General features: G+C 40.2%; 1 protein-coding gene across 1 annotated transcript in view; it reads right to left on the reverse strand.

The window, feature by feature from the left end:
- Nucleotides 1-25,868, reverse strand: part of LOC126473214 (uncharacterized) — a 121,355-nt gene that overhangs the window by 51,494 nt on the left and 43,993 nt on the right. Inside the window, exon 3 of the mRNA XM_050100125.1 lies at nt 16,817-17,093. Within this exon, the coding sequence (XP_049956082.1) occupies nt 16,817-17,093 (277 nt within the window). The remainder of the gene's footprint in view (nt 1-16,816; nt 17,094-25,868) is intronic.

Consider the following 25,868-nt stretch of genomic DNA (forward strand, 5'->3'; position numbering starts at 1 on the left):
TCATGTGAATGTTTGTGTTTGTTTGTGTGTCCATCGACCTGCCAGCACTTTCGTTCGGTAAGTCACATCATCTGTGTTTTTAGATATATTTACAAGTTTAGAGCAATTTAAAATAAGCTAATTCGTATACACATATATTTACAGACTTCTAGTTAGAGACAATCAGTAGATTTACTCCTGGTATACAATACTTTTTTTTACAATTAACTTATTAAATAATGTAATGCAACACCTTTCACTCATATCTCACTAAGTCATTGCACACACTATACACACATTGTCTCATAACACTTCAATAACTACACACACACACACACACACACACACACACACACACACACACACACTGGTGATCTCTGGGCCATTTTCTGTACCACAACTTCCCATTTGCTATCCTGAAAAACTGAGTCAGCATCCCTCCATAATGAATGACATGTTGAGCTCAGAAAGAGGAAGAGGTGTTAGTATTGTGCTATGCATAGCATGGGGGTAACTATTTCTAGAAAGGAAAATAGGAAGGAAGAAAACCATAAAGTGAAGGTGTTATGTGGAATGTTGGATGTTTTATAATCATTATTATTATTATTATTATTTATTTGTATAACTTTTTTATCAAACCCCTACTCTGTTTTATCCAAGTAATCCTTCAATGTATAAAATGTATTACATAACAGGTACTTTTTAGCTGCCTTTTAAATAAGTGTATTTTGCAATTTCTTTAATCTCTTTTGGTAATTTATTGTACAGTTTTATTCCTTGGTAGAAAATGTTGTTTTGAGTTTTATGTTTATTTTTTTCTTAGTAAATGTAAGTTGAGTTTATCTCTCGTTGCATGATCATGGACAGAGCTGTTTGTGCAGTAATTAACTACATTATTTTTGATGTGTACAACTGACTGGTAAATGTATTCACATGGAGCAGTTAAAATCCCCAGTGTTTTGAACAGATCTTTACAATGAGCTCGAGCAGTATTATTGATTATTACTCTTATGGCTCTTCTATGGAGTTTGAAAATTGTGTTCATATTTTGTGTGTTCGTTCCCACAAAAAGAATGCCATAGCTAAGAACTGAGTGTACATACGAATAATATGTTACTAAAAGACACTTCATGTCACACACTGATGATAGGATTCTAAGGGCATAACATGCTGGTGACATTCTGTTTACAAGTACCGTTGCGTATTCACACCACTTCAACTGAGAATCAATATTCATTCCTAGAAATTTTGCATTTGTTACACAGTCTATAGAGGTGCCATCTACATTTAATTTAACATTGTCATGTTTCCTCTTCTGCATCTACATCTACATCCATACTCCGGAAGCGGAGGATACCTTGAGTACTCCTATTGGTTCTCTCTTCTTTCCCGTCTCGTATTGTTTGTGGAAAGAAAGACTGTTGGTATGCCCCTGTGTGGGCTCTAATCTCTCTGATTTTATCCTCATGGTCTCTTCATGAGATATACGTAGGAGGGAGCAATATACAGCTTGACTCCTCGGTGAAGGTATGTTCTCGAAACTTCAACAAAAGCCCGTACCGAGCTACTGAGCATCTTTCTTGCAGAGTCTTCTACTGGAGTTTATCTATCATCTCCATAACGCTTTCGCAATTACTAAATGATCCTGTAATGAAGCGCGCTGCTTTCCATTGGATCTTCTCTATCTCTTCTATCAACCCTATCTGGTGCGGATCCCACACTGATGAGCAGTAATTAAGCAGTGGGTGAACAAGTGTACTGTAACCTACTTCCTTTGTTTTAGGACTGCATTTCCTTTGGATTCTTCCAATGAATCTCAGTCTGGCATTTGCTTTATCAATGATTAATTTTATATGATCATTCCATTTTAAATCACTCCTAATGTCTACTCCCAGATAATTTATGGAATTAACTGCTTCCATTTGCTGACCTGCTATATTGTAGCTAAATGATAAGGGATCTTTCTTTCTATGTATTTGCAGCACATTAAACTTGCCTACATTGAGATTCAATAGCCATTCCCTACACCATGTGTCAATTCATTGCAGATCCTCCTGCATTTCAGTACAATTTTCCATTGTTACAACCTCTTGATATACTACAGCATCATCTGCAAAAAGTCTCAGTGAACTTCTGATGTTATCCACAAGGTCATTCATATATATACTATGAATAGCAACAGTCCTATGACACTCCCCTGCAGCACACCTGAAATCACTCTTACTTCGGAGGACCTCTCCATTAAGGATGACATGCTGCATTCTGTTATCTAGGAACTCTTCAATACAATCACACAATTGGTCTGATAGTCCATATGCTCTTACTTTGTTCATTAAACGTCTGTGGGGAACTGTATCAAATTCCTTGCGGTAGTCAAGAAACATGGCATCTACCTGGGAGACTCTCTGAGTCTCATGGACTAATAGTGCGAGCTGGGTTTCACACAATCGTCTTTGTCTAAACCCGTCCTGATTCCTACAGAGTAGATTTCTAGTCTCCAGAAAAGTCATTATACTCGAACATGATATGTGTTCCAAAATTCTACAACTGATCGACATTAGAGATATAGGTCTATAGTTCTGCACATCTGTTCGGCGCCCCTTCTTGAAAACGGGGATGACCTGTGCCCTTTTCCAATCTTTTGGAATGCTACGCTCTTCTAGAGACCTATGGTACACCGCTGCAAGAAGGGGGGGGGGGGGGGGGCAAGTTCCTTCACGTACTCTGTGTAAAATTGAACTGGTATCCCATCAGGTCCAGCGACCTTTCCTCTTTTGAGCGATTTTAATTGTTTTTCTATCCCTCTGTCATCTATTTCGATATCTACCATTCTGTCATATGTACAACAATCTGGAGAAGGAGCTACAGTGCAGTCTTCCTCTGTGAAACAGCTTTGGAAAAAGACATTTAGTATTTCGGCCTTTAGTCTGTCATCCTCTGTTTCAGTACCATTTTGGTCACAGAGTGTCTGGACATTTTGTTTTGATCCACCTACTGCTTTGACATAAGACCAAAATTTCTTAGGATTTTCTGCCAAATCAGTACATAGAACTTTACTTTCGAATTCGTTGAACGCCTCTCACATAGCCCTGCTCACACTTCATTTCACTTCGTGTAAATTTTGTTTGTCTGCAAGCCTTTGGCTATGTTTATGTTTTTGCTGTGAAGTTCCCTTTGCTTCCATAGCAGTTTTCTAACTTGGTTGTTGTACCACAGTGTCTCTTTTCCATCTCTTATGATCTTGCTTGGCACATACTCATCTAATGCATATTGTATGATGGTTTTGAACTTTGTCCGCTGATCCTCAACGCAATCTGTACTTGAGATAAAACTTTTGTGTTGAGCCATCAAGTACTCTGAAATCTGCTTTTTGTCACTTTTGCTAAACAGAAAAATCTTCCTACCTTTTTTAATATTTCTATTTATGGCTGAAAGCACCAATGTTGTAACCGCTTTATGATCGCTGATTCCCTGTTCTGCGTTAACAGTTTCAATTAGTTCGGGTCTGTTTGTCACCAGAAGGTCTAATATGTTATTGCCATGAGTCGGTTCTCTGTTTAACTGCTCAAGGTAGTTTTCAGATAATGCACTTAAAAAAATTTCACTGGATTCTTTGTTCCTGCAACCCGTCATAAACATTTGAGTCTCCCAGTCTATATCTGGTAACTTAAAATCTCCACCCAAAATTATAACATGGTCGGGAAATCTACTCAAAATATTTTCCAAATTTTCTTCAGGTGTTCTGCCATAACAGCTGCTGAGCCAAGGGGCCTATAGAGACATCCAATTACCATGTTTGAGCCTGCTTTAACCGTGACCTTCATCCAAATTATTTCACCTTTCAGATCTCTGTCAATTTCATTCAATACTATTGCACTTTTTATCACTATAAACATGCCTCCCCCTTCACTGTCCAGCCTGTCTCTGTGGTATACATTCCAATCTGAGTTTAGAATTTCATTACTGTTAACATCTGGTTTCAGCCAACTTTCCATCCCTAGTACTATGTGGGCATTGTGACCGTTTATTAATGAGAGTAGTTCTGGAACCTTCCTATAGATGCTCCTGCAGTTAACTATTACCACATTAATATTGTCATACCCTGTTGCATTTTCCCTACTGCTGCCCTGTCGCATCTCAGGAGGTGTCTTGTCAGGCCTAGGGAGGGAATTCTCTAACCTAAAAACCCACATTTGCACTCCAAAGGTACTCCGCTACCCTTGTAGCCGCTTCCTACATGTAGTGCATGCCTGACCTATTCAGGGGGACCCTACATTTCTCCAGCGATAGCTGAGGTCGAGAAATTTGCACCCCAGATATCCGCAGAATCGTCTGAGCCTCTGGTTTAAGCCTTCCTCTCGGCTCCAAACCAGAGGACCGCAATCGGTTCTGGGAACGACACTACAAATAGTTAGCTCAGATTCCACCACGCGAGATTCCACTCCGCTAACTGCCTGTAGGAACTGAGGATGACCTCTGAACCCAGACGGCAGGAGTCACTGGTGCCAACATGAGCAACAACTTGCATTTGGGTGCACCCAGTGCTCTCTATCGCCGCCGGCAGGGTCTCCTCCACATCTTGGATGAGAGCCCCCCCGGCAAGCAGACAATTTCAAATTGGAATTCATGGCATTAGTTTTCTTTATGTTCAATGTCACTTTATTGCTTATTGAGCAATCATAAACTTCCTTGAGAGTTTCATTTACATTCTCGGCAAGGAGTTCTCTTGTTTTCTCAGTGACTGTAATATTGCTGTCATCAGCGAAGAGAATTTTTTCACCATGAGTAACACTACTGGGAAAGTCACTGATGTATATCAGAAACAGTATTGGTCCTAATATTCTACCTTGCAGAACGCCTATATTAATGTATTTTGATTCTGATAGGTGTTTTACTAAATGTTTAGATCTATTTGAAGTATGTTATCTCTACTCTTTGTACCCTATCTGTTAGGTATGATCAAAACCAGTCATTAGCTACCCCTCTTATTCCTAATGCCTCTCCCTGTTTCCTTTTTTATAACATCTCAGACTGCTTTGCTTTTATTCTTTGCATTATATATTATTCTGTCATTAAATGACTTTTTTATAGCAATCAGCACCTTCCTATAGACCTTTTTGTATCCATGACAGAAATTTAAGAATTCTGGATCATTGCAATTCTTTTTCATGGAACTGAGGTGTTTAAGTGTTTGGAATGACTTCTTAATACCTGCTGTTATCCATCTGTTTTTGTGAGATGTTGATACAGACATGCATACTTTTTGAAATGCCTTTTCAAAGTTCAATTTAAACGGTGTGGAGAATTTAGAGAATTTCATATTCACATTGGTTTCCTTATACACTTCATCCCAGCTCTATTTTTCTAGTTCTTCTGAAACATCTTTTATTTTGATTTCTGATAGATGTCGTTTGCAGGCTTGTAGTTTAGGGAATGATTCAATGCCTGATTTTACTGTTGTTATTTGACAGAGATGGTCTGATAGTCTGAGATCTTTTACAGCTACATCACACTTTTCCCTGTCCATATTTGTGGCCACATGGTCAATTACTGATGCAGGCATTGTAGTAACCCTTGTTGCACTATTGACCAATAGGGACATGCCAAAACTTCGAAGCATGTTTATGAAGGTGCTGCTGGATTCAATTATGATGTTAATGTCCCCATGCAGAATTATGTTGACCTTTGTACTTGAGACTTTATATAGAACTTCTGTTAATTTATTGAAAAAAGTGTCCACACTACCACTGGGAGATCTATACACACACAAAATGATTAATTTCTTGGTGATATCAAGCCCTGTTAATTTAATAGCTGATGTTTCAAAGTGTTTGTCTTCACTTACTGTACTAAGGTCATGTCTTGATTTTAACTGTGTTCCTTTTCTGATATAAATGCATGATCCTCCACCCCTTGAAGTAGTTCAACAGTAAGAGTTTGCCTTTTCATACAATTATAATACTTCATGTTGGTTTCTGTGTCTCCACACCAGTGCTCAATAATACAAACTACTGAGCAGTTCAAAGATTGGAGCTCCACTTCTAATAGTTGTATTTTATTTTAGGCAGGGGGAACCTGTTGTCTGGATTTATCCCAAAAAAAAAAAAAAAAAAAAAAGACGTACTTTTCCTACCTATGACGACAGGTATTTAACCATGTGTGGCCCGAGATCCATCCCCTATACTTTCATGAATCCGCTGTACCAATCTTCCCTTCCCAGTCCTGTTTAGGTGTAGGCCATGCCTAGTGAAATGCCATCTGTTGATAGCCCCGATGGGCACCAGAGAAACATGAGCAAAGTTGTCTATCCTCAGAGCCATCTTTAACCCCACATTGATTCACCTCACAGTTCCATCAATCAATCATGACATCTGAACAGCTCAACAAAGTGTACGTTGGTGCCATGAGTCAGAGAAGCTATCTTGTCCAGGTCACCAACTATGTCATATGCCCCATCTCTGTCCAAACTGTTTCCTGCCCCATCCACTATCACTAAATGGTCCTCTTTTGTAAAGTCCTTACATAAAGACACTAGGTCCTCTATCACATGACTTAGTTCTGCATTTGGCTTGAAGATACTGGTGGCCTGATACGCTGCCCCTAAACTTTCACCGAGCGAGGTGGCTCAGTGGTTAGCACACTGGACTCGCATTCTGGAGGACAACGGTTCAATCCTGCGTCCGGACACTCTGATTTAGGTTTTCCGTGATTTCCCTAAATCACTCCAGGCAAATGCCGGGATGGTTCCTTTGAAAGGGCATGGCTGACTTCCTTCCCTGTCCTTCCCTAATCCAATGAGACCGATGACCTCGCTGTTAGGTCTCTTCCCCCACACAACCCAACCCAACCTAAACTTTCCTGTAACTGCGGGCCTACACCTCACCCATGGCTACTACCCAGCAACAGCACTTTCTTCTTCCTAAGACTTTGTACATTCCTAAGCTTCTTGGCCTCAGTTGAAGTGTGCTGCACATTTCCTGCTCCTCGTTCTACCTAAGGCTCTTCTCCACTTAACTCTGGCAGGGTAGATACCTGTTTTTGGTGTTGATGATAAAACTGTCAGATTGCATTCTCTTTCTTCCTGTCCTCCTACCAGCTGCCAGTTCCCAACCACCCTCTTCCTCCCTGTCTCCCTTGATCCTTAAAGAGTTCCTTCCTTGCTTCCTCTAACTGTGCCTGAAGGGCACTCCTAACATTCTCCCCTCTGCATCCCCCCCCCCCCAGTGAAAATATTTCCTACAAGATTGGCAACAAATCCCTCTACTCACTACCATATAACAGCTCCCACATTTCTCACTCATAGTCAGCTTCGAAGGAATAATTAAGTTTAAAGAATGTTTTAAATTTGTCAAGGATGCGAGACTGGCAGTGTGTATACAAAAAATGACACAAAGGCCTTATGTGCGGTAGAAGATTGAAGTTGGTCATCTAACAATAAAAAATTAACAACTTCAATTTGACAATGACTGTGTTTACTAAATAAGTTACACTATTAATAGGTCACTGTTGAAAAATTTAAATTATAGCAATCATTCTTCCCATACTCCACACGTGAATGTACCAAGAAGAAGCCCTAATGTGTGGTATAATAGGAAGTACCATATTCCATGCATTTCACAATGGTTTCCAGAGCATAGATGAGAATGTAGAAAAAAAATCATTGTATAGTATTATTGCAATTGTTGATGTGTCCTCTAGGTCTTTCATGGGGGCATGTTTCAGTGAAATCTTCTTAGTTTACAAGAAGATTTGGGGGGAAAAAAAGAAATACTCGATCTTTCGATAGCTGCCTCCATCTTCCTCATCAAGAATTAAAATCTTATGGAAGGTTCCAGACACTGCTATGGCACATACACAAGTGGAACACCATGCCAGACCTGGCAGTCAGTGAGTTTACCTCCTGATGATGATGGCAGAGACAGCTATCAAAAGCTTGAATATTTTATTTAAAGTGTTGTTGTTGTTGTTGTTGTTGTTGTGGTCTTCAGTCCTGAGACTGGTTTGATGCAGCTCTCCATGCTACTCTATCCTGTGCAAGCCTCTTCATCTCCCAGTACCTACTGCAACCTACATCCTTCTGAATCTGCTTAGTGTATTCATCTCTTGGTCTCCCTCTACGATTTTTACCCTCCACGCTGCCCTCCAATACTAAATTGGTGATCCCTTGATGCCTCAGAACATGTCCTACCAACCGAACCCTTCTTCTGGTCAAGTTGTGCCACAAACTTCTCTTCTCCCCAATCCTATTCAATACTTCCTCATTAGTTATGTGGTCTACCCATCTAATCTTCAGCATTCTTCTGTAGCACCACATTTCGAAAGCTTCTATTCTCTTCTTGTCCAAACTATTTATCATCCATGTTTCACTTCCATACATGGCTACACTCCGTACAAATACTTTCAGAAACGACTTCCTGACACTTAAATCTATACTCGATGTTAACAAATTTCTCTTCTTCAGAAACGCTTTCCTTGCCATTGCCAGTCTACATTTTATATCCTCTCTACTTCGACCATCATCAGTTATTTTGCTCCCCAAATAGCAAAACTCCTTTACTACTTTAAGTGTCTCATTTCCTAATCTAATTCCCTCAGCATCACCCGACTTAATTCAACTACATTCCATTATCCTCGTTTTGCTTTTGTTGATGTTCATCTTATATCCTCCTTTCAAGACACTGTCCATTCCATTCAACTGCTCTTCCAAGTCCTTTGCTGTTTCTAACAGAATTACAATGTCATCGACGAACCTCAAAGTTTTTATTTCTTCTCCATGGATTTTAATACCTACTCCGAATTTTTCTTTTGTTTCCTTTACTGCTTGCTCAATATACAGATTGAATAACATCGGGGAGAGACTACAACCCTGTCTTACTCCCTTCCCAACCACAACTTCCCTTTCATGTCCCTCAACTCTTATAACCGCCATCTGGTTTCTGTACAAATTGTAAATAGCCTGCTGCTCCCTGTATTTTGCCCCTGCCACCTTTAGAGTTTGAAAGAGAGTATTCCAGTCAACATTGTCAAAAGCTTTCTCTAAGTCTACAAATGCCAGAAACGTAGGTTGGCTTTTCCTTAATCTTTCTTCTAAGATAAGTCGTAAGGTCAGTATTGCCTCACGTGTTCCAGTGTTTCTACGGAATCCAAACTGATCTTCCCCAAGGTCGGCTTCTACTAGTTTTTCCATTCGTCTGTAAAGAATTCATGTTAGTATTTTGCAGCTGTGGCTTATTAAAGTGATTGTTCAGTAATTTTCACATCTGTCAACACCTCATTCTTCTTGAAGTCGGAGGGTATTTCGCCTGTTTCATACATCTTGCTCACCAGATGGTAGAGTTTTGTCAGGACTGGCTCTCCCAAGGCCGTCAGTAGTTCCAACGGAATGTTGTCTACCCCCGGGGCTTTGTTTCGACTCATGTCTTTCAGAGCTCTGTCAAACTCTTCACGCAGTATCGTATCTCCCATTTCATCTTCATCTACATCCTCTTCCATTTCCATAATATTGTCCTAAAGTACATCGCCCTTGTATAGACGCTCTATATACTCCTTCCACCTTTCTGCTTTCCCTTCTTTGCTTAGAACTGGGTTTCCATCTGAGCTCTTGATATTCAAACAAGTCGTTCTCTTATCTCCAAAGGTCTCTTTAATTTTCCTGTAGGCATTATCTATCTTACCCCTAGTGAGATAAGTCTCTACATCCTTACATATGTCCGCTAGCCATCCCTGCTTAGCCATTTTGCACTTCCTGTTGATCTCATTTTTGAGACGTTTGTATTCCTTTTTGCCTGCTTCATTTACTGCATTTTTATATTTTCTCCTTTCATCAATTAAATTCAATATTTCTTCTGTTACCCAAGGATTTCTACTAGTCCTCGTCTTTTTACCTACTTTGTCCTCTGCTGCCTTCACTACTTCATCCCTCAAGGCTACCCATTCTTCTTCTACTGTATTTCTTTCCCCCATTCCTGTCAATTGTTCCCTTAGGCTCTCCCTGAAACTCTGTACAACCTCTGGTTCTTTCAGTTTAAAGTGACATAGCTATAAACTGAGAAGATTTTATTGATGCACTTACTGTATGCTGCTTGCAGATGCAACACATATTTGTCAACAGCTTAACTGTTTGGGTAGGGATGTTAAAACATCATATACTCACTCCTGAAACCATTCTAAAGTACTATCTTGTCACCCAATTAACTAATTCATTCCTTGTGTTCTGTATATTCCATGATGAAGGAGAACATTCAGAGATGAGTTGACATGTCAAGCTAACCATTAACAAATTGAATCATCTACTAGAAATGGTACTAATAATTGTTAAAATGGTATAAACAGTTTGTTGTTGCTCAAGCTAAGTTTATTATCACAAAATGAGCAGAAAAGCCATTATTGTGAAAAAAGCTTTAGTCTCCTACTGGTGGGTTAATTTCTCCATGACCATATTGACATTTATCACGGAACATTAGCTACCGGTGTTGTGGTAAAATAGAGGGCAGTTTATAATGAGTATTGTTGCCTGTCCTGTAGCTGCCAGAAATACTCAATTCTTGAATCTACATCGATGATTTGTGGGGTGACTGGTTAATAAAGTATGTTTTTAATTTTATTTTGAATTTATAATGTTCATAATCTCAGAGTGATCATAATAAAACCAAACTTTTTGTAGTTTGAAATTAGAGAACAGTCTCTTGACTTTAAAAATATAATGTTAATATGTGTAATATGTATATGTTAATGTGTTCTTCCTTTGCTTCACAATAGTATAATTTCAGAGCAGGTCCCTGTGCCACATACATACAGTGACAACTGAGAATTATAGTCCTCATTTAGTTAACCATTTAGAAAGGAGACATCTGCAACCAGTTCTTGTATAATTGATTGGGTAAAGTTTTCACAGAAGGTAGCATTCCAGTATCTCACTGTTCAGTGATAAAGTGCCAGACCTGGTAATTATTACACCATTGAAGAATTGCCCATCTGCCATAAATTCGTACCCATGTGAAGTGTTAATGAAGAAAATGCAAACGATGTCTTTAACATCACAGAGCTATGGCGGGAATTGTCTCAGCCTTAACTTCATGTTCAACTGAAATTAATCTTCCAGCCATTCATGGGTGTTGATCATTTTAATATGGAACCTGATATATGGCATGATGTGCTATTCCTTGCATAACAGAGGTGTCAGATACAAATCAGGTACCAGGAAAAATTCTATTATCAACCAGTTTCTACTTCAACATATAATAAAGTGAGATAAAATTTGCAGATATGAAAGTAACTCCAAAGTTTATCTTCAGTATGTATGACATCTGCTACTACTCATAATCCACAAAGTGAGTCACATGAACAGTTAATCATTGAAAATATCGAAAAATGGTTTTTGAAAAGTAGCAGTTTGTAAAGAGACAAAAACAGGGCTGTATGGGCAATGCTTATAAATTTCATCTACCAAAATGTTAAGAAATTACAGTTTAAATCAAACAATGCAAAATCCGGGATGGAATAATGACAACATGGGAACATTTCATGTCTCCTTTTCTTGGAGGACACTAGCTTCATATCATGTGAACCATAGCCATTCCTTCCAGACATGTATTCAGATGATTAATTTTGGAATCCAAGTGGTTCTTGTCAGAAACAGTTTTTGCTGTGTGTACCAATGTATTTACAAGGGGCTGGATGATGAAAACTCTGGGTCCTAAGATGTAAATCTGTGTGGTTCAACTTGTGGTGCACAGAGTGGCTGAGATGTCCATTTGATTTTAGCTGGACCAAAACATCTAAAAATGCCAGACTTCATTCTTTCTCTGTCTCGACAGTGAGCTGGATGTTTGAGTGCATATTTTTCACATGTTCAAGGAAGTGCTCAAGAGCTTTATTTCATCATTATGTTGATGACATGGTCATACGTCCAAGGAAGTGCTCAAGAGCTTTATTTTTATGTTGATGACATGTTTATGGTCTGGCCACATGGCACAGAAGCTCTTGAACATTTCCTTGAATGTTTGAACAGAATGCACCCAAATATCCAGTTCACTGTCAAGACAGAGAAAGAAGGAAGTCTGTCATAAGTCTGTCATTTTGAGATGTTTTGGTCCATCAAAAGTCAGATGGATGTGTCAGCCACTCAGTGCACCATAAGCTGATTCACACTGGTTTATATCTTAGTGCCCTGTGTTTCCATCATCAAGCCCAGAAGAGAGCAGTTTTAAACACATTGGTACACAGAGCAAAAACTGTTTTGTATGGGGACCACTTGAATTCCAAAATTAATCATCCGAAGGAATGGTTATGTTTCATGTGGTATGAAGTCAACATTTTCCAAGAAAAGGAAACTTGAAAATGTCAAACATTCACATGATGAGCTAACAATTGTATTCCTTCCTTTCTGTAGCATTACATACAGCAAAATACGCAGAGTCCTTGGAAGATGAGGTATAAGACCTATTTCCAACCTCCCAAGAAGATAAAAGCGGCATTGTGTCCTATTAAGGACAGTCTCGGCCTGAGAATCCCTGGGCTTTATGACATTCCTTGCGAGGGTACTGTCCTGGTCTCAGGATCTCTAGGATTATAATATCCATTGTGAGGGTGGAAGCAATTGCATTGATCAGTCCATCTGTACAATTTCTGACTGCTGTGCAGAACATCAACAGCATATTAGAAATTGTGAACTGGAGAAATCTGTAGTTGCTGAGCACAGCATTACAAACAGACACAAAATACTGTCTAACAAAACAAAGGTTTTGTACTGGGCTCCTACATACTGGTATTCTGTAATTACAGAGACTGTAGATGTAAGAATGTGCAAGAAGACCTTCAAACATGATAGCTGATATAATCTGAGTGGTGCATGGAAATGAGCACTTGAGGCAGACAAATTTGTCACAATGTTTGTGCTACAACAGGAGAGGTGGTGCCACCAGCACAGATATTGACAGTATCTATGACAGCATTATGTAATTACCAACCAATCAGAAACTGTCTATGGGCTGTTGTAAGGCCACTAAAAGAGCAGTTTTGACTACCAGTTGGTCTTGACAAAGATGATACGGGTAATCATCAAAAGTTCAATGTTCTACCGTGAACTGACACGGCAAGAAGTCTGAGAATGTTCTATACAACTGTACCATTATGAAAGACTTAAGTCTCAATCTTTAACATGATTTGGAAGATAGTGGGTTGCATCAAATAATATAACTTTGACACTGAAGCCTCTGTAAATGGTAATAATTAAAATAATTGAATAGTTTTGCAGCAATTTGCATATATCAAAAACAAGTGTTCAGAATCAATACTTTATGAAATTGTGTATAAAAAGAAAATGCATACTGCCATTTGTTAAAAACCTTGCTTTGATTCTTGAAGACTTTTAGGAACATTTGAGATTAACTGATTAGGTGAACTATCATGCATACAGGATGTCCCAGGAAGAATGGTTGAGATTCAGGGATATGGCAGGAATGATCATTCTTTACAAAAAAGTTTAGTAAACACGATCTCTAAAATGCATAGCTTAAGAGTTATGAGACTACTTCATCTTCAATACTGTGAAACAAGTCTCTTCTACTGCAAGCTCTTTGCTTTCCATATTTTGGGAGGTGGCAGTACTAAACAGCAGAAGTGGTGCGTTCACACACACACACACACACACACACACACACACACACACATTCACACTCACTCACACACATACACACACACACACACACACACACACACACACACACACACACATTCACACTCACACACACACACACACACACACACACACACACACACACACACACACACACACACACACACCTATACCCCTACATGGTGCTGGCTGGGGGGCAGGGAGAGGGGGGGGGGGGGCATGCACTGAAGGTAGCATGGGGACATGAATTGAGAGAGGGTGACAGGATAAAGGGAGGGAAAACTGTTTGGCGAATGGTGCAGGGACAGTGGGTTACCTGAGACTGAGGCCAGGATGATTACAGGAGCAGAGGATGTGTTGTAAGGATAACTCCCATCTGCATAGTTCAGAGAAGCTGGTAGTGGAGGGAAGGATCCAGATGGCCTAGATTGTGAAGCAGCCAATGCAGCTGAGCTAGTTGCACTCAGCTGCATGTTATGCCATCCAGTGGTCCACTTTGTTCTTGACAACAGTTTGGCAGTGGCCATTCATCCTGGTGGACAGCTTGTTGGTAGCCACATCAACATAAAAAGCTGTTCAGTGCTTGCAGCAGGACTGGTATATGACATAGTTGCTTTCACAGATGGTCTGGCTCCTGATGGCTTGGGACAAGTCTGTGACAGGACTGAAGTAGGAGGTGTTGGCTGGACAAATATGATCCTTCTGGGAAAGGGTTGGGAGTGGAAGTGGGAGTGGAAATGGGAAGGTCTAGGTTGTGTAGGTCGGATGGGTAATGGAACACAACTGGAGGAACAATGGGTAGGATCTTAAGTAGGATGTCTCACATTTCAGGAAAGGATGAGAGATAATCAAAGCCCTGGCAAAGGATGTGGTTCAGTTGTTCTAGACCAGGGTGATACTGAGTGACAAGCAGGGTGGTCCTGACTCCTAAGGGTGGTGGGAGGATTGGGGGTGTGTGAGGATACAGCATGGGAAATCTATTCATGGACTAGGTTTGGAGGAGTATTGCCTGCTTGCGAAGGCCTTCGAGAGGCCTGCAGCGTACCATACAAGGAGGTTTTCATCACTGCAGATATGTCATCCATGAGTGGCTAGGCTGCATGGGAGGGATTTTTTGGTAGGGAAGGGATGGCAGCTGTCAAAATGCAGGTACTGTTTCAATAGCTCCTTTAGAACATGGGCCATCTGGATCCTTCCCCCAACCACCAGCTTCTCTGAACTAAGTAAAGCAGCATTATCCTAACAACACATTCTCCGCTTCTGTATTTACCCTGGCCTCAGTCTCAGGTAACCTACCATCCCTGCTCTCTCTACCTGACAGTTTCCCCTTCTTCCATCCTATCAACCCCTCTCAATTCATGTCCCCACACCACTTTCAGCATGCACTGCCCCCCCACTGATCCCTACTATCATGCATTACATACCAAGCCTATATACCTGCCAGCTCTCTCTCTCCCCCACTCATAGTCAGCACACCAGCTACCTCCCTTTGAGCTGCTAACCCCTCAGCTCCAGTCCCTCCCCCTGCCTCTCACCTCCTTCTCTCTCTTTACCCACCCAACCCAACACTTTGCCCCACCACAACCAGTCCACCTGCTGAAATACAACATTTCTCCAGCCAGCTCCATGTATGGGCATAAGGCACAGTGTGTGTGTGTGCGTGTGTGTGTGTGTGTGTGTGTGTGTGTGTGTGTGTGTGTGTGTGTGTGTTTTACTTTAGTTCATCAAAGGATAAAGGATAAATCTGAAAGGCAGCAAGTTTTCTTTCTTTTATGTGTGTCTATTAGCATCTCAATACTTCTGCTTTTAGGTGAATGGCCTCCTTCAATCCAAACTTGTTTATATTCTACAAGAACTTTCCTTTAACATTTACAGTCACTCTTCTACTGAAGAAGTGTTCATAGCTCTTTTGGTATGCAATATAGTGCCCATGTTTATCAGACATTTTTTATTTTGTTTTGGTCCATACTACATCCTTGCAAAATATGGAAAGCAGAGAGCTTGCAGCAGAAAAGATTTGTTTCATACTATTGAAAATGAAGAAGTGCTCATAACTCTTAAGGTATACATTTTAAAGCTTATGTTTACTAGACTTTTTTCCTTTGAATGATTTGTTCCTGTCGTATCCCTGAACATTGACCATTCCTCCAGGGACATCCCATATAAATAAGGTGGTAGGTAACATTAGCTGTCAAGCTGCTTGCAGGCAGAGCAATTATCTACATGGAAATCATAGTGCCTGAAAATTGTTGCAAAATGCAGGAAGACATGCATGTTATCAATATATTTAGTGTTAAGCTGGCAGGTAATCCTCAATAGAATGAAATGTAATGTGACACATGTATTTAAGAGAAAGACCTGATATTGTTAGATTACAAGATCAGTGACCAACCACAGACAGCAGTCAGAAGAATTAAACAGCTGGTAGTATACCACTTGTGATTCACTGTGTAACAATAATACAAATCACTTCAAACTTGCAGAAAACTCACCTAAGTCATTATCTATTTATTTGTTTCATTCTTTGCACATTCATACACAATAAACATTGTATGGATGTTGCCTAAAAACTGTATTCCTGCAAGCCAGTGGTAGAGTACGAGTACATTGAAAAGCAGTATAAAGTTCAGGTCAGTTACACCGTACTTATATATGGAAAAATTATTGAAGTGGAAGTGCCATTCTAGCTCACAGCTCATAATTTTATCTGTATGAAAATCATAACCACCAAACTGCTTTTCATGGAACCTTTAGGTTCAGGTAGGACAAGCTGTCATAGTGGTACAACACTAGACGCTTTGAACATCCCTACAATACTGATCATACAAAGTGGCATCCTCAAGCACACACTATATTGCTTCCATTAATACCTATACCTCAAAGTAACAAGCATCTAGATTAAATACTCCTTAAATTTGCAGGTGATGTGAATGAACATGTGGTTCTTGCATAGTCATCTGACAACACACTTGAAATTTTACTTGTGAGGTAGTGTGTTTGCAATGCGACCTTGTCCTAGCTAAGTTTCAGCACTCAAATTTATGCACCTTTTACCTGACTTAACAACTTTCGACTTTGGTAGTGGTCACTTTATATTTGTAGTAACTTTACTAAATCTGATAATGGACACTATATGAAGCCTGAAGATACAAGGAAAAGAAGCATGTGTGATCAGAAACATCAAATGGAATTCATGAGTACCTTAAATGTCGGATCTTATTTGGTGATGCCTTGGCTGCTGCCATAGCCACAGTATCCCCATCACTGTTGAGAGCAGCAACATCATCTCCAAGATCCTGAGCGAGTGCATGGAAGACAGACTTGGAGAGCCATGAGGCAAGGTGTGGATGACCTAGCTGGCGTAGGCGGCGAGACAATGGCTCCATTCCAGAGCGGCCACGTGCCCCATGTCGTCCACTCCCAGAGTTCCAGCGCAGCAAGAGGTCTATGCAGTGGTCCGTCTGTGGAACCTGCCGCTCTGACAAAGCAGATGAAGTGATTCTCTGTCAAGTTCTGAATGTCAATGGGAATATATTTATTATGTTTACTTAGACTGAATGTAATCACTGTTATCTTCCTTTGGACTGCCTGTCATGGTACGAAGGGAGGTAGTGAAGTGCCAAGATACTGTACTCACATTCAAGAGGATGGAAAGTCAAATCCTCATCTTACCATCCAGATTTAGACTTTCTACATCTACATCTACATTTATACTCCACAAGCCACCCAACGGTGTGTGGCGGAGGGCACTTTACGTGCCACTGTCATTACCTACCTTTTCTGTTCCAGTCGCGTATCGTTCGCGGGAAGAACGACTGTCTGAAAGCCTCCGTGTGCGCTCGAATCTCTCTAATTTTACATTCGTGATCTCCTCGGGAGGTATAAGTAGGGGGAAGCAATACAATTGATACTTCATCCAGAAACGCAACCTCTCGAAACCTGGTGAGCAAGCTACACCGCGATGCAGAGCGCCTCTCTTGCAGAGTCCGCCACTTGAGTTTATTAAACATCTCCGTAACGCTATCACGGTTACCAAATAACCCTGTGACGAAACGTGCCGCTCTTCTTTGGATCTTCTCTATCTCCTCCGTCAGACCGATCTGGTACGGATCCCACACTGATAAGCAATACTCAAGTATAGGTCGAACGAGTGTTTTGTAAGCCACCTCCTTTGTTGATGGACTACATTTCTAAGGACTCTCCCAATGAATCTCAACCCGGTACCCGCCTTACCAACAATTAATTTTATATGATCATTCCACTTCAAATCGTTCCACACGCATACTCCCAGATATTTTACAGAAGTAACTGCTACCAGTGTTTGTTCCGCTATCATATAATCATACAATAAAGGATCCTTCTTTCTATGTATTCGCAATACATTACATTTGTCTATGTTAAGGGTCAGTTGCCACTCCCTGCATCAAGTGCCTATCCGCTGCAGATCTTCCTGCATTTCGCTACAATTTTCTAATGCTGCAACTTCTCTGTATACTACAGCATCATCCGCGAAAAGCCGCATGGAACTTCCGACACTATCTACTAGGTCATTTATATATATTGTGAAAAGCAATGGTCCCATAACACTCTCCTGTGGCACGCCAGAGGTTACTTTAATGTCTGTAGATGTCTCTCCATTGATAACAACATGCTGTGTTTTGTTTGCTAAATACTCTTCAATCTAGCCACACAGCTGGTCTGATATTCCGTAGGCTCTTACTTTGTTTATCAGGCGACAGTGCGGAACTGTATCGAACGCCTTCCAGAAGTCAAGGAAAATAGCATCTACCTGGTGGCCTGTATCTAATATTTTCTGGGTCTCATGAACTAATAAAGCGAGTTGGGTCTCACACGATCGCTGTTTCCGGAATCCATGTTGATTCCTACAGAGTTTCCAAAAACGACATGATACTCGAGCAAAAAACATGTTCTAAAATTCTACAACAGATCAACATCAGAGATATAGGTCTATAGTTTTGTGCATCTGCTCGACAACCCTTCTTGAATACTGGGACTACCTGTGCTCTTTTCCAACCATTTGGAACCTTCCAGTCCTCTAGAGACTTCCGGTACACAGCTGTTAGAAGGGGGGCAAGTTCTTTCACGTACTCTGTGTAGAATCGAATTGGTATCCCATCAGGTCCAGTGGACTTTCCTCTGTTGAGTGATTCCAGTGCTTGGACACTTATTTCGGTGTCAGCCATTTTTTCGTTCGTGCGAGGATTTAGAGAAGGAACTGCAGTGCGGTCTTCCTCTGTGAAACAGCTTTGGAAAAAGATGTTTAGTATTTCAGCTTTACGTGTGTCATCCTCTGTTTCAATGCCATCATCATCCTGGAGTGTCTGGATATGCTGTTTTGAGCCACTTACTGATTTAACGTAAGACCAGAACTTCCTAGGATTTTCTGTCAAGTCGGTACATAGAATTTTACTTTCGAATTCACTGAATGCTTCACGCATAGCCCTCCTTATGCTAACTTTGACATCGTTTAGCTTCTGTTTGGCTGAGAGATTTTGGCTGCGTTTAAATTTTGAGTGAAGCTCTCTTTGCTTTTGCAGTAGTTTCCTAACTTTGTTGTTGAACCACAGTGGGTTTTTCCCGTCCCTCACAGTTTTACTCGGCATGTACCTGTCTAAAACGTATTTTATGATTGCCTTGAACTTTTTCCATAAACACTCAACATTGTCAGTGTCGGAACAAAAATTTTCATTTTGATCTGTTAGGTAGTCTGAAATCTGCCTTCTATTACTCTTGCTAAACAGATAAACCTTCCTCCCTTTTTTTATATTCCTATTAACTTCCATATTCAGGGATGCTACAACGGCCTTATGATCACTGATTCCCTGTTCTGCACTTACAGAGTCGAAAAGTTCAGGTCTGTTTGTTAGGTCCAAGATGTTATCTCCACAAGTTGCTTCTCTGTTTAATTGCTCGAGGTAATTTTTGGATAGTGCACTCAGTATAATGTCACTCGATGCTCTGTCCCTACCACCCGTCCTAAACATCTGAGTGTCCCAGTCTATATCTGGCAAATTGAAATCTCCACCTAAGACTATAACATGCTGACAAAATTTATGTGAAATGTATTCCAAATTTTCTCTCAGTTGTTCTGCCACTAATGCTGCTGAGTCGGGAGGTCGGTAAAAGGAACCAATTATTAACATAGCTCAGTTGTTGAGTGTAACCTCCACCCATAATAATTCACAGGAACTATCCACTTCTACTTCACTACAGGATAAACTACTACTAACAGCGACAAACATGCCACCACCGGTTGCATGCAATCTATCATTTCTAAACACCGTCTGTGCCTTTGTAAAAATTTCGGCAGAATTTATCTCTGGCTGCAGCCAGCTTTCTGTACCTAGAACGATTTCAGCTTTGGTGCTTTCTATCAGCGATTGAAGTTCCGGTATTTTACCACTTTCTGTGGTCTTACTAAATTTATTAATGTAAATACTGCAGTAATTCTTTTTAAATGGACACAGACAATTTTCTTCCCTGTCCTTTCCCAACCTGAGCTTGTGTTACATCTCAAATGAGCTCATTAAGGCCTCAGAAGAAAAAAGGATGAGCTTACTGGTTATTGGCTACACTAAGTGAAAGCTGCTTTATAATTAGAACAGTTTACAAATTGTTAAATGAGAACATTTTGTTATATGTGTATATACATATGAAAATAAGTGGGATCACCTAAATTTTAAATTATATTAATATCCTGTTGTGTTTCCTAATATCTCATAAAACAGCATCAACCTATTCAATGAAAGCCTCTAAATGTGCCAATAGCAGTAAAAGAAGGAAACAAAGCATAGTTTACACGAGTTCCTAGTAGCTTTTCATTCACTCTTTTACAAAAAAGGAGAGGAGAGATGCACTGCAACTGTATGTAACAGGTTTGTGTGGTTCAGTATGGCACCAAGTCAGGTCCTGCAGTGGTTAGCACACTTTACTTGCCGTTGAGAAGATGACAGCTCACATCTGAGTCTAAGCATTCAGATTTAGATTTTCCATGATTTTCCTAAATTACTCCTGGAAAATTCTAGGATGGTTCTCTTGAAAGAGCGTGGCCAATTTCTTTACCCATCTTTGAAACAATCCTAGTTTGTGCTCCATCTCTTATGACTTGCTTGCAGTATGGATAAAATGAAATGACATTGTCACATCAGGCTATTAACAAACAAATCCACCAAAAATAAATGCTAAATATATCTATTTAAGAAAGCAGATAAAAATTTACTTGATGGCTTCCTATGAGACAGTCTCCATTTCTTCCAAACTAACAATGTAAGTGTAGAGCAGATGTGGCTTAAATTCAAAGAAATAGTATTGATGGAATTTGAGAGATTCATACCAAGTAAATTAATAAGAGATAGAAAATATCCCCCATGGTATACAAAACAGCTCAGGACACAGTTGTAGAAGCACTAGGGAAAACATGCCAGATTTAAAAGAATGCAATAGCCCCAAGACTGGATATGTATTATGGAAGCTCAAATTTTAGCTTGGATTTCAGTGCAAGATGCTTTGAATAGTTTCCACAATGAAACCCTGTCTTGAGATCTGACAGACAATCCAAAGATATTCTGGTAAAGTTTAAAGTACACCAGAGGCAACACAAAACAATACCTTTACTGTGTGATAGCAATAGTAATGTTACCTATGACAGTGCCATTAAATTGGAGTTACCAAGCACTATTTTCTGATATTCCTTTCCTTCGCCAAAGAAGATGCAGTATATATTCCAGAATTAAAACCAAGAACAAATGCCAAAAAGATTAACTTAGAAGGAGATTCCCTTGGCATAACAACACAACTTAAGTTACCCATTAAAGGCAAGTCTTCCAGTCCAGATTGTATGCCAATTAGGTTACTTTCAGAGTATGCTGATGTAATAGCTCCATAATATTTAACAATGGTCTACAACTGCATGCTTGAAAAAAGGACTGGAAATTTGCAAGATCACAGCAATATGTAAGATAGGAAATAGGAGTAATCTGCTGAATTACTCGTATAGACCCACATCAGTGACATCAGATTACAGTAAGATTTCTGAATGTATACTGTGCTCTTGAATATTATGAAACACATTGAGAAAAATGATCTTATCAAAAAGTCAGCATGGATTCAGAAGATATCATTTTTGTGAAACCCAAATGGTCTTTTATTCACCACAGTAATGAATGCTATCAACAGGGAATCTCAAGTTAATTTAATATCCCTAGATTTCCAGAAGTCTTTTGACTCCATTTGTGACATGTGGCTTCTAATCAAATTGCATGCCTACAAAGAATAATCTCAGTTGTGCAAAAGGCCATAGTTCATAGTAACTGATGGACAGTCATCAAGTGAAACAGAAGTGATACCTACATTCTCCAAGGAAGTGTTATAGGCCCTCTGCTGTTTCTAGTCTGTATAAATCTATGGTGTATTAATTTTTAACAGTAACTGATAACATGAGAAAAAACATTGTGAGCTGAACATTTGACACTAATTACAGATTTTAAACCCAGAGTCATCCAGTGCCCACATTGTCTTGTTAAAAATATGCACACTCAGTGCATATGTAAAGAAACACAGTGAGTGCAGTGCTGTAAACAAGAACTTGTGGCAGAAGTCTGGAAAAGCAGCACCACATCCCACTGACAATGCTGCAACAGCATAAAAACATTATGGCTCCAGCTGAACCTTTTTACAGAGTGTATGTAAAAGTTTTTTCTCCCATTGACAATCAACCATGCTCATTCACTAGTTTATATTACAAATGGGGAAACCTGTGCTCAGATCGGTTCTCCACCTCTTGAGCCAACATCACAAAAGCTACAGTCCAACAGCAAGGACTGCACACTTTTGCAGGGTAAATGCACAGTAGTGGCATTGTACATAAAAGTTAACCAGCCGACTACTTTCTTAGCTGTGCAATCATGGCAAGCACAAAACATGTTTTTGGGATGGATGCATTTTCTTCTTCTCGTTTTAAAACAATAGATGGCATCAACAGTGTCTCAACAGGTATACCATTCGATTATTACTATTCACTGTGCACTGAATACTCACATCTACTTTCACCAGGCTTAGAGCGTGCAAATGATTACGTAGCTCATATGAAGGTAAAGTCTTCTGTGCACCTCACTAGAGCTAGGGTCCGCCCCGGTAGCTGAGTGGTCAGCGCGACAGACTGTCAGTCCAAAAGGCCCGGGTTCGATTCCCGGCTGGGTCGGAGATTTTCTCTGCTCAGGGACTGGGTGTTGTGTTGTCCTAATCATCATCATCATTTCATCCCCATCAATGCGCAAGTTGCCGAAGTGGCATCAAATCGAAAGACTTGCACCAGGCAAACGGTCTACCCGACGGGAGGCCCTCGTCACACTAGAGCTAGACCAGTGCAGGTAGCATTGAGAGACGACATCAAATCTGAGTTAGGTTTTGTGATGCAAGAAGATGCCCTCACGTCCATCACATCCAGTCAGTGGGCAACACCATTGGAAGTGTTAGCAAAACCAAATGGCTCCCTGCATTTCTGTTAGGACTTTAAATCAGCTATAAAAGTACAATCAGAGATTGTCTGTCTCATTCCACAGCCAGAAGAGTTCATATCAAGACTATCAAGTGGACTGTATTACTCTAAAACTGATCTATCATAAGTTTATTTACAATTGCCACCAGATGAATAGTCCCACCAATTAATGGTCATCAACACTATTTGGACTGTACAGATACAACAGGCTGCCTTTCAGAAATGCTAGTGCAACCAGCAATTTTCCAACAATCTTTGGAGCAGATGATTCAAAATATTCTGAACAGTCAATTAGCTCAGCAGTATATTAGTAAGCAGTGCTACAGGAGAGCAACATCTTGCGAACTTATGTCTATTGTACCAGACACAAAAAATATGGAATAAAATGCAACCTACAATACTCCAAATTCTTTAAGCATCGTCTATGTATTTAAAGGACCTTCAGTCATTTCACTGACATACGAAATGAATTTCCTGTGTGAATCTGTGATTATTGTGAATATTTTTTAACTAAAACCATCAAAATCAGTTATTATAATTTCTTTATTTTTTATGATGTTTTGGTTACTGCCATCATCAAATATCAGAAGAGTAGAACTTAAAAAGAAGGTTCTGTGTCAGTACTAAAAACTACATCGAATCAGGCAGCAGCCAAAATGTAGTAATAAATAAATAATTTTAATAAGTGATCTAGATGGTTTCACCCACATAATCTTCAGTCATTTCTTGGAAAAATAAATTATTATCCAAAATTTATTGCCAGATCCCATAATAATCTATGCAACAATGGCACTAAACATGAATGGTCACAGCAGACTCAGGAGGCTTTTCACAAGTTAAAAGATTATCTAAAGTCTGCTTCTTGTCTGGCGACCTATGATCCATCCTGTCATGGACATGTCTCAACATGGGATTTGAGCCATTCTTTCTCACATAAGTGATGATAGCCATGAGCAACCCATTGCATATACATCTAAAACACTCACTTCCATCCAGACAAATTACTCACAAATTGATTAAGAAGCACTGGCTATCATATTGGACATCGAAATATTCTTTACATTTCTTTATGGCGCAAAATTTCATCTCATGATGGACCATAAACCATTAATATCGTTTCAGAAAAAAATGGCACAGTGTGTGCATTGTTGGACTCCCTTCCTCAGCAATTACAATTTTTCAATTCACTATTGGCTGACAGCACAACATGCTAATGCCAATGCTCTATCCAGATTACCTATGGGGTCAGATCTTACATGTAACTCTTAGAATACACTGTAATTCCACCTTACAAAACTAACTAAAAGAGTTTCCTGTCACTGCATCCACATTCACAAAGGATACAGCTGAGCACTTTAACAGAAAACAAGTTATGCGATACATCTGCCTAGGTTGGCCAGAAAGCCACTCTCCACAGTCCCTTCCAAATCTTTGCATATATTTTCCTCTAAACATCAGGATCCAGGTGGTACAACGAGAACTGATGCTGACATTGGATGATGACTGCCATGTACTCATCACATCATCAGCATGTCATAAACCTCCTCTATGCTGACCACTGAGTTATAACACACATGAAGGCACTCACAGGCGGCACAGCTACTGGCAAGGCCACTCCAGCAAGACCTATGTGTCACTCCAGTCAGCACCCCCACCACCCATATTTCAAGTTTCCTTACTTAATTCGAATGTCAGATATCACAGCAAAGAGACACAATAACTGCCTTGCAGAAAATACTCATCATTGGAGGTACCCCAGAAACAATCATTTCAGACATTGGTCTAATTTTCATCTTTATGTTTCAGGATTTCTGCTCTCAAAATGGCATAATACACATGACAGTGGTGCCATTACAATTGGTGAAGCTGAGCAATTCATCCACACCTTTAGTGTGTAGCCGCAGACAAGGCCAGGGTCCTGATACAGTTCAAGGTCTCCTACAGGACTTCACCAATACAGGCGTTCAGTCTGATGAAAATGCTGCATGGCCACTGATGCCAGATCATCTGGGGCCTACAATATGGATTGGCTGGACCCTGGACTATACGGATTGCTGTTTTGGTGTGTTCTGAAATTTATGACACTGGACTGGAATTGTGAACTATCAAGTGATTAGAATTTATCCACATTTTCTGTGTGATGAAGAGTGTTTATTCACTATGTAGCATCGTTACCTAGTCTTAAATGAAACATGTAAGTGTGGTGTCACCGCCAGACACCACACTTGCTAGGTGGTAGCTTAAATCAGCCGCGGTCCATTTAGTACATGTTGGACCCGCGTGTCGCCACTGTGTGATCGCAGACCTAGCGCCACCACAAGGCAGGTCTCGAGATACGGACGAGCACTCGCCCCAGTTGTATGGACGACATTGCTAGCGACAATACGGACGAAGCCTTCCTCCCATTTGCCGAGAGACAGTTAGAATAGCCTTCTGCTAAGTCCATGGCTACGACCTAGCAAGGCGCCATTAGCCTTACCTACTTTGAGAGTTATCGTATAAATGTCTCAAGAAGAACGATGTATACAACCAAGATTAAAAGTTAAGTATAAAGCAGCTACGTACTTTTCTTGCTACCATTCAATACTATCCTGTTCCAGAATTCACGCCAGTCGGCGTGTGTGTACGCGTGCCTTTCTTTCGGCTCCCTTCGCAGTGTGGCGTAACTAGCTTGTTACGTCACAACAGATTGGCGACGAGTGAAGTGTTCTTTCTGATTGCTTACATTTATTTGTG

The sequence above is a fragment of the Schistocerca serialis genome, chromosome 4, assembly GCF_023864345.2.
Source record: "Schistocerca serialis cubense isolate TAMUIC-IGC-003099 chromosome 4, iqSchSeri2.2, whole genome shotgun sequence".
Taxonomy (NCBI): Eukaryota; Metazoa; Arthropoda; class Insecta; order Orthoptera; family Acrididae; genus Schistocerca; species Schistocerca serialis.